Here is a 14,556-nt window from a genome sequence, read left to right as displayed (position 1 = left end):
AATCAACATGTAAACAAAGCCGCCATTATTAAATATGACCTGCTGTCCGCGTTCCACAAATTCCACAAAACCGCGGCCTGCCGAACGCCAGTCGGATGGCGTCGCCGATCTCGTCCGAAGCGACTTCGGGTCGCTTCCGAATCGTCGAGATGGGCTCAAAACAGCGACCGGCCAGAAGAGATGGGCTCAAAACGGCGACCGGCCAGAACAGCGACCGGCCAGAACAGCGACATGAGAGATCGGAATGAGCGTAAGGGCGACTTCGGCAATCTTCGGTTTTACTGGTGGAGGGGGAAATGGCAAATGATCATAATCGGTTTTCGTTCTTATTCTAACCTCACATAACTAATAAAATATAGTTTGTTTTGTTTGGTTGGAAATTTCTTGTCTTTGATTATTTTAATATTGTAATAACAAATACTGCAAAATACATTTTCAGGTCTCAAACTGGCTGTGGTGTTGGCCTGCTGGTGTGACTTTCTGATTCTAGACGGGAAAAAGACGCAGACATAATTTAAAACTTTGAAAATGTTTGATTAATGACTTCAACAATTAAGTATACTATTTGTAATTACTTTTAGCTGGTATGGGCTTTTAATGGCTTAATTTAGGAAGCCGTTAAGTAGTGATGTGAGTTATGTTATTGTTGAATAATAATATTAAATCATTTCAAAATAAATAGGTATTACCTTAACTTTTGTTGAACTGATTATGTCTACAGGATAAAGGAATGCTCAAAAGGCTCAGAAGATTTGGTCTTTTGCAACAATAAGAAAAAACCAGAGCAAGCACTAATGTAAGCCGGTAAGTTTTGCTAATAATTTTAATTAAATACTTATTTATTTTTGTATTGTTTAGGTTGACAGTGCCCTTCTGAAACTTCACCCAATGTGGAGAGTCTTGGAAAGTGTTTTTTTTAAGACAACATTAAGTATGAAGTGTAATAACCAGTGTTTGAATTGTATTATTTAAATAATAATTGTCATACAGCTAGATATCTATTTCAACTTAACTAGCTGTTACTCTTTGTTGTTATTATGTTATTTGTAATTACCTACCTATCATTATTTTTAAACAAATCTGTAAAGGTAGTGTAGAAGCAGCTTTAATATAAGACAAATTTTGGTGATAAAATTTAAATAGAATCCAATGCCTGTCTTATTGTGAAGTCAGCTTAACACTGTATGACCAAAATATGTGTACTATATAGGTATAGTCAAAAGATAAATACTGAAATAAAATACCATTAATCAATATACCTATGTTTGTGTATTATTATTTGGACTATTGCAAGAGCAACAATAAACTAGTAGAAAGATAGATGATAAAACTAAATAAAAACATTAAAATAAAAAATAAACATACTACATTTTAATTATTTATTACATTTAAATCAGTTTCAAGTCTCATATCTAATAAGTTTGTATTAAAAAATACATACCTATTTTGTTTGAACAAAATATGACTTTGAGCATGGTTATAAAGCTGGTCTATTCTAATGAACAATATGTTTTATTTCAATAATCATTAGCCACACCTGAAAGTCAAACAGTCTTATTTGAATAGTAATTCTGCTATATCTGTAATACCTATATGTAGGTAAGGATTACACAATGTAAAAAAATATTTTTTTATTGTTTGGTTTAAAACAAATATAAAATTTTAAATTATGATACAATTTTTAAAGGATTTCTTGATTCTTGACTTGACTTTTTTTTGGAAACAATATTAGGTCTAATGTATTGTTGTAAATTCAATGCCAGTAGCGCTAAGTTGTAACTGCTTTTTTAAGAATTATTACTTTTCAGTAATAAGTAAGTAAGACTATTAAGAATGAAATAACTAAATAATAATGAAAGAAATTGTAAAATTCCGCGGAGATTTTTGATTACATCATTCAATGTATTTACAGTTTGTGTTGTGTATATGTATTTACAGTGTTTTCCAAAAGCGCCATCTGTGTGCGGCGAGTTGAGTAAGTTGTATTATATGATATATATATGAAAACATGAAGCGTTATTTTTATAGACACTTGACAAGTTAAAGACAAAACAAAGAGAAGGAGAGAGGGAAAATAGTGATGAGTTGATGAGTAAAATAATAATGTAGTATTTTCTGCGTCTGCGCGTAAAATGTCTCTACTTAATTTCTGTGATTTAATTATGCCAGATAAATGGTCCACATTTTCGTTTCAAATGGCGCTACGATCTCAACTTGAAACGCCAATTTAGAGCAAAAAATAGTTTTAGTTTATTATGTGGCACTTACAGGGTGGTCCAAATTGATTGTAGAATACTTGAAGGGTAGAAAGTACATAAAAAATAAACGCCAAAGTGTCATATAAACAATGGTTGAAAAATGCCCACTTTCGGAGCTAACGGCCCCTAAGTATATGCCCTAAGAAAAAAAAACTTTTATCTTAATTAATGAACTAAAATAAAACTCATATGAAATTTGGCATGCTTGTTCATCATTTATTTGAAGTAATCATTTGGCGTTTTTTTTTTCAATTTTTTAAAATAATCTGGACAGGTATTAATTTTTTCATTATGGATTAGCGTATAAAAATGACGGTGTTTGAAAAACTATGCAAAATGAAAAGAAATGTTCAGACAAACTTTTATTAGGAAAAAGTATGGGCTACTACATGTGCCTCATCATAACGATCTAAAATTACAGCTTAAAGAAATTTAAAGCTGTCAAACTTTTTGAACAGCCCCCGTATTTGTCCACATTATTTTAAAAAACTGAAAACAATTCTAAATGACTACTTCAAAATGGTGAACATGCATGCCAAATGTCATTTGAGAAACTTTTTCGTCTAGGAATAAAAAATAAAAAAACATTTTGTGGCTCGCTTTTAAGGTGCTCTAACTCCGCGAGAGGGCACTTTTTGACTACATCAGTTTATATGACACTTTGGAGTTTATTTTTAATATACTTTTCACTCTTGAATTACAATCAATTTGAACCACTGTGTATATTTACGAAAAAGTTTTTTTAAACCTATATGGATATATGGGTTATCTTGAAACCATTTGACTTATTTTATTTGACATAATATATTGACACTTTATTCTGCTAACGATTTCAAGTGTGTTTCATAAATAATAACTATATAATATTTTATTTTTATTCATAATATGTATATCTACCTGCAACGGTTTTCGAGATATTGACGTATAAAAAATGACATTTTTACATTTTGGAATATCGCAGCTCCTAAGCAGAGCTCCTGAGTTAGAACAAAATGGCTTGCATGTTCCTATCTTAACTATTTCTGGTGTATACTAAAGGTCATACTGCAAAATTTGACAAATGTTCATAAAAGTAAGATAGAAACATATGCAAGCCGTTTTGTGCTAATATCAACCGTTTACCTGCTACGGCCTTCCAAATACTAAAAATTTCAATTTTTAATGGTAAATATGTCAAAAACGACAAAATGTACGACAAATAAACTTTTTAGAAGAAAAATTATCGAGACCAAGTAGCAGAATCGGTTTTAGGAAGAAAAATGATGGTATCTTTTGCTTTATGTGACGGAGTATGAAACTTTAAATGCCAAGCGTAGCAAAACTGTGAATTAATAGTTAATAGTACAGTAGCGACTATTTTTTTTATGCCCTACTTGCCAAAGTATAAGACGGCAGAAGAGTGGCTATTATTAATTACATTACGTTCACGAAACGGCTACTATAAAGTTATAAGCTTAAAAATAAAAATATATGTATTTGCTGACGTCATACGTTGTATACTCCGGTTTATACCGGCAACCGGCAATAAAAACAATGTGCACCGGCTAATTGCTAAAAGCACCCTCCAAACTCCAATTCCGACACCTAAAAAATGATCGGAGAGAAAGCCTACTAATTTCTTGCATGCTTGCATCCTTGTTTTTTAATTCTTCTTCTCTCGAATCTAATAGCATTTTCTATTGGTGATCGTTTAGAGTATTTCCGTCCTGCTCTATACAATTTCATTAAAACAATGCAGCACAATACGAATTTCGCTATAAACATATCAATGGAAAACGTCATCAATTTCAAAAATGATTGAATTCATAACACCAAATCAATTATTAGAAAATTATGGGACAATTTTTAATACAAAAATCACTAATGGAAGCGAACTGTTTTTTTTCCTGATACCTGAAATCTTATTTTTCTATTGTTAGTTGATTTGGTTATGAATGCATATTCCCTATTCCCTTTTAAGGTAACCTTTCCGGAAGTAACTAACTTCAGATTTTTTGCCCCAAGCATCCAGCAGGAGTAGGAGAAAAAAGACCGACCTGCAGTCTGCAGTTTGAAGTAACGGATAGATCATTTCTTTCCGAATTGTCGAGCTTTATAGATGTGATAGATTTTTTATCCATTACCATCCAAGCCACATTTTGTTGAAAGAAATTTTTTGCCCAACGATTTCGATCTGAAAGCGATTCCACACGATTTACGATTATTATTTTTTTACAGAGAGTCTATTTAATCGATTTTATTTTTATTTGTTAATAATTTGTTGTCTAGATTTTTTTCAGTTAGATTCAGGAATTCCCCCAGAGCCATGAAACCAGCAAGGAGGAAGCGACCAAGGTTCTGCCATAACGGCTACTTCTACAAATTACGAGCAAATCGTAATGGTAATCGGTGAGTACTCAAATATTGGTTCAGAATCGTAGAACCCCCACAAACTATTATTAAATTAACCATTGTTTTCTTTGTATAGGTACTACACCTGTAGCCAATACCCTCACACTGGATGTTCAGCTTCAGGAAAAGTACAAGGCGAAGGAGAATTCCAGGACATCAATCCCCACCACAACCATCCAAGAGTCGACGGAGCAGCAGCAGCCCAACTTTTGAGGACTCAGCTAAGAAATGCCTGTACTATGGAGAGAGGAAATCTCAATAACATTTATGATAGAATTGCCTTAAAGTAGGTGTACATAAAATATATTTTTATATTATAAATAAAAAAAAAAATAGTAATAATCTGATTTTTCTTGCAGCAATGTCGAAGGAGCTGAATTGGTGACATTCAACTCCATCAGACGTTCAATGAGGAGATGGCGGCAGATTAACACACCACACATTCCCCAAGCGCTAGCGGATTTGTCCCAGATTTTGAATACAGGTGAGTGGCCTAGATACAGCAACTGTGCTAGTGGTTTGTTTTTTTCAGGATCTGTGAATGCTGGAGACGCTGAAACTATTATATTTGAAAACGCCGACTTTCTACAGAACTTCGTGGACTCCCAATACACCTTTATAGATGGCACCTTTAAAGCTGTACCGAGAAGACCAAGATTTTCCCAGATACTAACCATTTTTGGAACATGCATGGACCATGTAAGTTTCATTAAGTTTTTTAAATTGAATTGTGTTTAATAATAATATTACTAAAATATTACTCACCTTTTGCTTGAAATGTGACATAACTCTTAAAATTAAAAAAAACAAAATTTTCTGTATGAAACAAAAATTACTTAACAGCATTCTGGTAAAAATAATAAAATACAATTTTTTGTCACATTCTAAATGTTAATATCGCAACAAGGCTGAATAATATTGTGATATCAATTTCATGGAATATACACTGTATTACAAGACTCACAGATAAGCACACTGGCATGTTATGTTGTCATTATCATACAGAAAATTTTTTGGTAGATATCAAATTCTTGGTTAAATATTTTATTTTTTTATGATTGATTTTATTGATTATGAACAACTTACCATGAATATGATTTGTGTCGTCTGTTTGTGCCATGTTCATTGTTTTATCAAATAGCAACAAAGCCAGTGGTGGTACAAATTCTTAGTCAAACAACTGTCTGCCACACCACATCAAGTAAATATAATATGTTACTTTATTGCTTATATTTTTCCTTTACAGTACAGTAAATGTAATGTATTAGCACTTTTTTACACAGTGCAAGGTAACTGATGAATTGAACTGATTCACTTTGACTATTCCATATTATAACCTTTAATAACTTATTGAACTTTTTTTATCACTTTGATAGATTTAAAACTAATTTAAACATTTTAAACAAAAAAATAATATTAATTTTGATCTTGTGATCATAGAAAAGCAACTTTTAAATCCTTTAATTTCTGAAGTAAAATATTGTCACGAATAACATAAGTTGCACCATGTTCCGTTACCTAGGCTGGCCCCGGTCTCCCCCAGTACACTGCCGAATCAGCGAGACCGGCAAATTGGGGTCACGAGATGAGTATTTAATCGGCGTCTCAAGCCATCGAAGATTACTGGTCTCTGGGTCGGTCTATCGAGCATCAGTCCGAACTTCCTAGTGCCCGGACGGCTCGATACCTTCTTGGAAATCCAGGCTGAACAGACTAGAGTCCTTACGCAACCCAGTGGTGACCGTCGGGACTCTTGACCCTTTCAGTACCTAAAGTAAGTCCTGTAGGGCGTGTCGGTCATAGGGGTTCCCTGCTCGTATCGAGCGGGTTTCGCTTGGCGACACTCCAAGGGGGGCTTGCTGTGCATAAAGTAAATCCTTCGGGCTTGTCGGACATAGGGGTTCCCTGCTCGTATCGAGCGGGTTCCGCTTGGCGGCACATCAGGAGGCCTTACGCACACTCACACACACACACACCCCCACGCACCCCCTCGTAGAGAGAGTCCCATGGGCGTCCCGCCTGTAGCGGTACTAGCGGCCCTCTTAATCTGGGAGTAAGATTTAGTTAGGCATCATCGTCAGTATACAAATAAAGGAGACATACTTGAGCTACGTTTGTTGTTTCTCTTCCTGCGCTACCCCCAAAACGTGACATGGTGGAGGCGCCTTGTTGAATCCCGGGGCTACTGATCTCCATATCTGTGGCCAAACCAAGCCGTACGCCCTAACAGGAATGAGAAAAGCGTACAACTTGAGATCAGCAAATCCTAGCAGCCCCATTCAACCAAGGCACAGGAGCTCAAGCGTAGGAGACCCTTGGATGCAAGAAACAGATTACCTAACCCTTACGCTTGTAAATACAAGAAGGGAAGACACTGAGCAGCCACAAGAACCAGAAAACGATCTGGAAAATACAGTGATAGAGACAGGAGCACAAGTACACCCTGAGAAAGGAGATAAAGCATTAGAAGGCAAGAAGGGGTCAAGAGAAATGGCGGACATTACCATTTCGGCGGTTGAGGCAGGGGAAAAAACACCCGCACTACCTCAATTCATCAGCCCACCAACGTTCAACCCGGGCAGTGATTCAGCCCCTCAGTTTATCGGCACATACGAGCGAACGGCAGTGGCCAATAGCTGGAACGATGCGTTAAAAATACTATACTTTCACTCGTACCTGCAGGGCGCCGCAAACATTTGGTATAGAGAATATAAAGCAGCAAACCCTGACAGCAACTGGCAACACATTTGTCAAGCATTCAAGACTGAGTTTAGCGACGGTATCAACAGTCGCCATTTGCTTGCAAAGTTAAGGCAAAGGAAGCAAAGGGACCTGGAACAGACAAAGAATTATTTCTATGATCTAAGGGTCCTATACGAAGAATACAAAGAAAACGTAGATCTCGACGAATTCGTAGATATTTTCCAGAGTGGGCTAAAAGATATACCAAGAGCTAAATACTACTGGCTCACAAATTTTCCTAATAACCCACCTAGGAACTTGGACGAAGTCAAAAAACTTTGCATCACAATAGATAACGCTCCTGAAAAGTTCTCGACACCGCTCACTTTTAGACCGCAGCATCAAATAGAAGAACAGGCCGCTGGACCAGTAGAACAAAGACAGTCACCTTTTGGCAATCCCCGCCCTTACAGAACCCCGCCACCGCTCAGGAGAGACTATGGCACAAACCATGCCAGTAATCCAGAAAGACAGTACCAATCCACGAGGACATATGACAACAGGCTCAGGTGCTACAACTGCGGTAAAATAGGCCACTTTGCTGCTGTGTGTAGAAGTAGACAGCAGCACCCAAACTCCAGGGGGTGGCAAAACTAAGTCCCGTCACCCTCTCCACTCGGGGCACAACGTGCTATAAGATACTATACATAAATGCTGTTGTGAACGATTATTACGTACCGGCGATTATTGACACAGGTGCGGAACTAAATGTGATAAGCCACCTCCTGGTCAACAAAAAACATAGGATCAGAGACCCACCCACGTTGCTTGTGACAGCTGGCGGTCAGAAAGTAAGAAGTCTAGGCGACACATTGGCATCACTGGAGCTCAGAGGCAATTACAAGAAAAAATTAGAAATTAAAGCAACGATATTGGAGAATACACCACAACCCCTTATTTTGGGCATGGAGTTCTTAAGGGAAATGCAGGCAGCAATTTGCTTAATATCCAACATACTCACCCTAAATCAAGATTTGGTGATACCGCTCGGTGCAAAGCAAGATTCTGCATCCAAAAAACCATGCAAAACACGAAGCTGGAGAGAAGTGATCCAAGAAATACCTGGGTCCATCTTCAGTCTTCCGAGCAGCACTGCATGGGCCGTTGCAGTCTCTTCGGCTCCCAGTAGAGATAGAGGAGTGGGAAAAGCCATCAGGGACCATTTGGCAGATTACAACACAGAAAAGCTACCCATAGGGAGCGTGGTCAGTTTGTTTAAGAAAAACAGACATACCCTACAGATGATAGTAAAAGAAGAGGGTAGCGAATATATCCCTACTCATACGCTCCAACATTGCTGTAGGAAATTGAAAGATTGGGCAATACGAAATAAAATAAGTAAGGTGGCTATACCTAGATTGACATCCGCAAACGCAAACAGCGAGTCAGATTGGGAGAAGCTTAAAGACTTGCTGTATGAGACTTTCAAGGAAACGAGTGTGACGGTACTGGTTTCAAAAAATAGAGAACCCCGACCAAGAAAGACCAAGACACAAACCAGCTCCTGGAACACCCTGCCGAACTACATAGAAAACGATGACCGCTTGATAGTTAAGTTGAAGGCAAAGGAAGATTACACTCTGAAGCCAGGAGAGAAAAAATCCATCAAAACTGAACCAAAAATACCCCTATCTACAGAGATGTTATTAGTACAAAACGAGGGATGGCTAGTACGCAACAACCTACTATGCAACCTAGAAAGAGCCGAAAACTCTATATCATTGACCCTCAAGAACATAGGGCCAACTAGAAGGGTTATTTACAAAGACACAACGGTGGCACGGCTAGAAGAGCCCAGTGGGTTGAGCACCACAGCACTCTTTACAACACAGAGAATAGACGAAGAAGTAGTGACATTAGAAGACCACAAACTGGACCACATTACGGATAAGCAGTTCAAAAAAGAACTAGAGAGTCTACTGGTTGAATATGGGGACGTATTTTGCAAGTCACCAAAATATATGGGCAAAACACAACTGATAGAGCACAAAATAGAAGTAACAGAAGATAAACCAGTGAAATGCCGCCCTTATAGAGTCTCACAATCCGAGCGAGAAATCATTGACACACAAATAAAAGAAATGCTCAATTGCGGAGTAATAAGACCATGCCACTCGCCGTGGGCAAGCCCCGTTGTACTGGTGAAAAAGAAAGATGGCACGACGAGGTTCTGCGTGGATTACAAAAGAACTATAAACCCAGTCACCAAAAAATCATGTTACCCGATACCACAAATCGATGACATTCTCACATACATGGGAAATGCCAAGTACTTTACAACTTTGGACATGTTCTCGGGTTACTGGCAGATTCCTATAGAAGAGTCGTCCAAACAATACACGGCTTTCACGGCACAGGGACATGGATCATACGAATTCAACGTGTTAAGCTTTGGTCTATGCAATGCACCAGCAACCTTCCAACAACTTGCAGATAAGATATTTAGAGACTTAAAGTGGAAGGACATACTAATATATCTAGATGATATTATTATTTATTCAGAAAACTTAGAGGAACACTTAGCAAAATTACAAAAAGTATTCCAGAAAATGAGAGAAGCCAATCTGACCTTAAAACCGAGTAAATGCGAATATTTGCAGGAAAAGATAAGGATTTTGGGCTACACAGTAAGCAAAGAAGGAATAAGCCCAGAGGAAGAAAAACTTGCAGGGATTAAGCAATTCCCCACACCAAAGAAAACAAAGGACCTACAAAGCTTTTTAGGATTATGCAATTTTTATAGGAAATTTATAAAGGACTACGCGGTATTGGCACGGCCCTTACATGAGGCCACAAAAAAGAACAAGTTCTGCTGGGGTGAAGATCAGGCGAAAGCATTTGAACTGCTGAAAGAAAAACTGACGTCATCCCCAGTATTAAAACATTACAATCCGAATATAGGATGTACAATGCACACGGACGCCTGTATAGATGGAATAGGGGCAATTCTGCTCCAAGAAGGCAGTGACGGTCAAGACCACCCGATAGCTTATATAAGCCGGGCCTTGTCAAAAGCAGAGAAGAACTATTCGATCAGCGAGCTGGAGCTATTAGCAGCAGTCTGGGGAATGACCTACCTTAGGCATCTAATTTATGGACACCCTGTAAAAATCGTAACAGATCATCACGCATTATGCTGGATACACAATGTAAAAGATCACTCAAGAAGATTAGCACGTTGGGCTCTCAAGTTGGCAGAATTTGACTACACGGTAGTCTATAAAAAAGGCAGTAAGCACCAAGATGCGGACTGCCTATCACGGAACCCGGTGGCAGGATGGAGCGAAGTCGAATTAGATGAATTAGACGATATACCCACTTTCACGATATCAACGTTAGACATAGGAGAATTGCAGAATAAGGATAAGGCCATACTAGAATTAAAAACAGCAATAAGCAACCCCGAATCAACAAACGTTGACGCACTGACACGGCGAAAAATAAAGAATTTTAGGCTGAGGGAGGGCGTTCTGTATAGAGCAACACAAACTAAGGAAGGACTGGAACACGCACTCGTGATCCCCCGGTCACTTAGGGAGGAAATTTTGTGGGAAGCTCACAACGCACCTACCAGCGGACACATGGGGGTAACAAAAACTCTGAGCAGACTTACTCCCAAATACTATTGGGATTCGATGACTAAGGACGTCAGAAATTACGTTAAAGGTTGTAGGGACTGCCAGGCGAGAAAAGGGCCAACAAATGATAAGCCATTGGGCTTACTCCAGCCAATAAAAGTGGGCAAAGTATTTGATAAAGTAGGGATAGACCTACTGGGACCATTCCGGAAAAGTAACCAAGGCAAGACAACGATAGTAGTAGTGACAGACTACGCGTCAAGATACGCCATCACAGCGGCCCTGCCTAACGGGAAGGCAGGACCTGTGGCAAAATTCTTATTGGAACGAGTAATACTAATTCACGGCGTTCCTAGAAGCATCCTCAGCGATAGAGGCAAGGTATTCCAATCCGAACTGGTGCAGGAATTACAACAGATTATGGGTCTGAAAAGCACTTTTACAACGGCATACCACCCTTCGTGCAACGGCCTAACTGAACGCTTAAACAAAACGTTGGCGGACATGCTGTCGCTATACTGCAACACAGAGCAGACAGATTGGTGCACGTATCTGCCTTTCGTGACATTCGCACACAATACGGCCAAACAGGAGACGACACGTTTTAGCCCATTTCAACTAATATTCGCAAGGAACCCCACACTCCCACTGGACGCCACCCTTTTAGAAACTGAGGACGAGTCGAACACGAACGAATTACGAGAGAAAGCTTTACTGTTAAGGGCAATTGCTGTAGATAATATCCACAAAAAACAAGAAAAGGACAAGGACATTTACGACAAATATCACAGAGATGGTGAATTTGAGGTAGGAGATAGGGTGAAAATATTCATCCCAATTAGGAAAGTGGGAAAAAGTGAGAAACTGCTGCTACGATGGTTCGGACCCTACAGAATAATAAGGAAACTCAGTGAAGTTAACTATGAAGTAAAACAGGAAAAAGGAAAAAAAACGGATATAGTGCACATAGGGAGGATTTTACCATTTTACGATGAATGGACTTTGGGGGATATATCCGATGTGGATTCAGACGTAGAAAGCAAGGAAGTGGAACAATAAAATAAGTTGTAAGGGTAACATTTTGCATAAGTAGGGTGCAAACTCAGTATATTTCATAAAGCTAACATAGTCTAAACAATTATTTAAGTAGGTTGACCAATCATTACGCCTCTTCCGCCTAGAAAACACAACCTAGGAACTCACGGAACAAGCGACCATCCCGCGCACTTCGAAGTGGACGAGGAAAGTCAGTAGAGGGCGCCACCACCCGCGAACTGAGTAACGGGTGCTCTGGCGCACAGTTAGGCAAGACGAAGCCGCGTAAGGCCGCCCTCCAGGAAGGAGCAACAGATTCCAGGAGAACCACAAGGGAGATAACAAGGGGAGCGTAATAGGACATAAGTTACGATTGGTCACACGGTGTAAATAAAGCCATGGGGCATGTAGGTTATTTAGTTAAGTTAGGGTTAAGTGTCCGGGGCGAACACTCTTCAGAGGGGGGAGATGTCACGAATAACATAAGTTGCACCATGTTCCGTTACCTAGGCTGGCCCCGGTCTCCCCCAGTACACTGCCGAATCAGCGAGACCGGCAAATTGGGGTCACGAGATGAGTATTTAATCGGCGTCTCAAGCCATCGAAGATTACTGGTCTCTGGGTCGGTCTATCGAGCATCAGTCCGAACTTCCTAGTGCCCGGACGGCTCGATACCTTCTTGGAAATCCAGGCTGAACAGACTAGAGTCCTTACGCAACCCAGTGGTGACCGTCGGGACTCTTGACCCTTTCAGTACCTAAAGTAAGTCCTGTAGGGCGTGTCGGTCATAGGGGTTCCCTGCTCGTATCGAGCGGGTTCCGCTTGGCGGCACATCAGGAGGCCTTACGCACACTCACACACACACACACCCCCACGCACCCCCTCGTAGAGAGAGTCCCATGGGCGTCCCGCCTGTAGCGGTACTAGCGGCCCTCTTAATCTGGGAGTAAGATTTAGTTAGGCATCATCGTCAGTATACAAATAAAGGAGACATACTTGAGCTACGTTTGTTGTTTCTCTTCCTGCGCTACCCCCAAAACGTGACAATATAGGTCAAAGCACTTTCACCTATCACAACATCACTGCCACTAGTACCATATTCTATAGTATAATTATTATAGCTGGATGCAAATACACTATTTTAACAGTAAATTTGTCAATCAAAATTGGTGCATGTATGGTTTATAAATTAAATTAAATTTAAAGCCAAAATTGAAAAACCTGTCCCTTAGGAGTACAATAATGGGAGTACCATTTATTGACTCTGTTGACAGGGGACACATGACAGTACGGTACTGACGGCAGTGACGGCCAGTACTTACTAGTGCTGTTTGGTTTTGGTTTTTGTATCTAACTAAACTATATGATTTTTATAGTATGTTGGTTTCGGGTTTTATAATATTAACAAATTTTATTCTCTATATTCTCTTTATAATATAATATAATTTTATAGTCTATATTGTGATCTTGGAAACACAGCAACTACAGAGGAGTTAATTATTAAAAGTTTTGGAGGCTTCAGGCTTAACAAAAATGAATTTTTGACAAGCCCTGGATAAAAATTTAATTATACTGTATTATCTGATGGCCTAGTGTATACTTCATAAACCTTTTATTATTGAGTATTTTCTGTTTTTTAAATAGGCATTTCCCTTGGTCCATGTATTCATGGCTAACCGGACCAGGACACTCTATGACGCAGTATTTGACTACATCGCGAGGACCTTTCCAACCTGCATCCGAGGGACTGTCGTTACGGACTATGAAGTGGGACTATACGAATCAGTGAAGGCAAGATATCCAGATGTGACTCTACAAGGTTGTTTTTTTCATTATTGCCAGGTATGCATAAATGGTGTTATTATTTGCTGTTTGTAGAAAAATTATGTTAAAAAGACTGGTTATTTTATTTTTAAGGCTTTAATGCGCAAGGCAAAGGAACTAGGTGTAACCCGGCAAATTCAAGAGGAGGCAGCCCATAAAGTTTACCTGAGGAAGCACTACGCGTTGGCACTTCTACCTGCGGACAGGATTATAGATGCATTTAATAATAATAATATTTCTTTATTTCAATATTGTTACAGCGTATAAATACATACATATAACAAAATGAAGTGCGTCAGAAAAAAAAAACAAAAATATAACAAAAGAAAATAATGTATACCTAATTACAACTTGTGGTTCAAATTTTATCCTTTATACTAGATGAGAAAAAAGCTAGATTCTATGTGTTCAAGTAATCGTCCAGATGGTAAGGTTCAAGTTCATTTAATTCGTTACAGGTTCTGTCCATATAACGGATATTGATAAAGAGCGATTAAGCTACTTACAATTTTATCTGTTATTAGGATCGGGAACGGGAACCAATTTTCGGCGAATTCCGGAACTACATTAGACGACAGTGGATTGGACGAGTCACCCCCCAACATTTCAGCGTTTACGGACAGAGGCATCGGACGAACAACGTGATGGAGGCTTACCACAGGCGGCTAAACAGTAAGCTGGTGAGACATCCTGGTGTCTGGGACTTAATAGGTATTTTTGAATACAAT

The 14,556-nt window shown here is 39.0% G+C and overlaps 1 protein-coding gene and 1 long non-coding RNA gene across 2 annotated transcripts; both read left to right on the top strand.

Moving 5' to 3' along the window:
- The first annotated feature begins 183 nt into the window (after nt 1–183).
- On the top strand, nt 184–1,262 carry LOC145736674 (uncharacterized). Its single transcript, XR_014180077.1, has 3 exons — nt 184–630; nt 722–804; nt 859–1,262. It is a non-coding gene; the product is annotated as an uncharacterized LOC145736674 (long non-coding RNA).
- A 3,729-nt stretch (nt 1,263–4,991) lies between these two features.
- LOC145736277 (uncharacterized) lies at nt 4,992–14,520 on the top strand. Its single transcript, XM_081990607.1, has 3 exons — nt 4,992–5,348; nt 13,649–13,846; nt 13,922–14,520. The coding sequence occupies exons 1-3, from the start codon at nt 5,058–5,060 to the stop codon at nt 14,093–14,095; spliced, it is 663 nt and encodes a 220-aa protein (XP_081846733.1). The 5' UTR covers nt 4,992–5,057; the 3' UTR covers nt 14,096–14,520.
- Nucleotides 14,521–14,556: the final 36 nt, after the last annotated feature.

This window comes from Ips typographus, linkage group LG12 (genome assembly GCF_016097725.1).
Source record: "Ips typographus isolate SLU linkage group LG12, UJ_Ityp_2.0, whole genome shotgun sequence".
NCBI classification, from domain to species: domain Eukaryota; kingdom Metazoa; phylum Arthropoda; class Insecta; order Coleoptera; family Curculionidae; genus Ips; species Ips typographus.
This window is presented reverse-complemented; position numbering and strand designations above follow the sequence as displayed.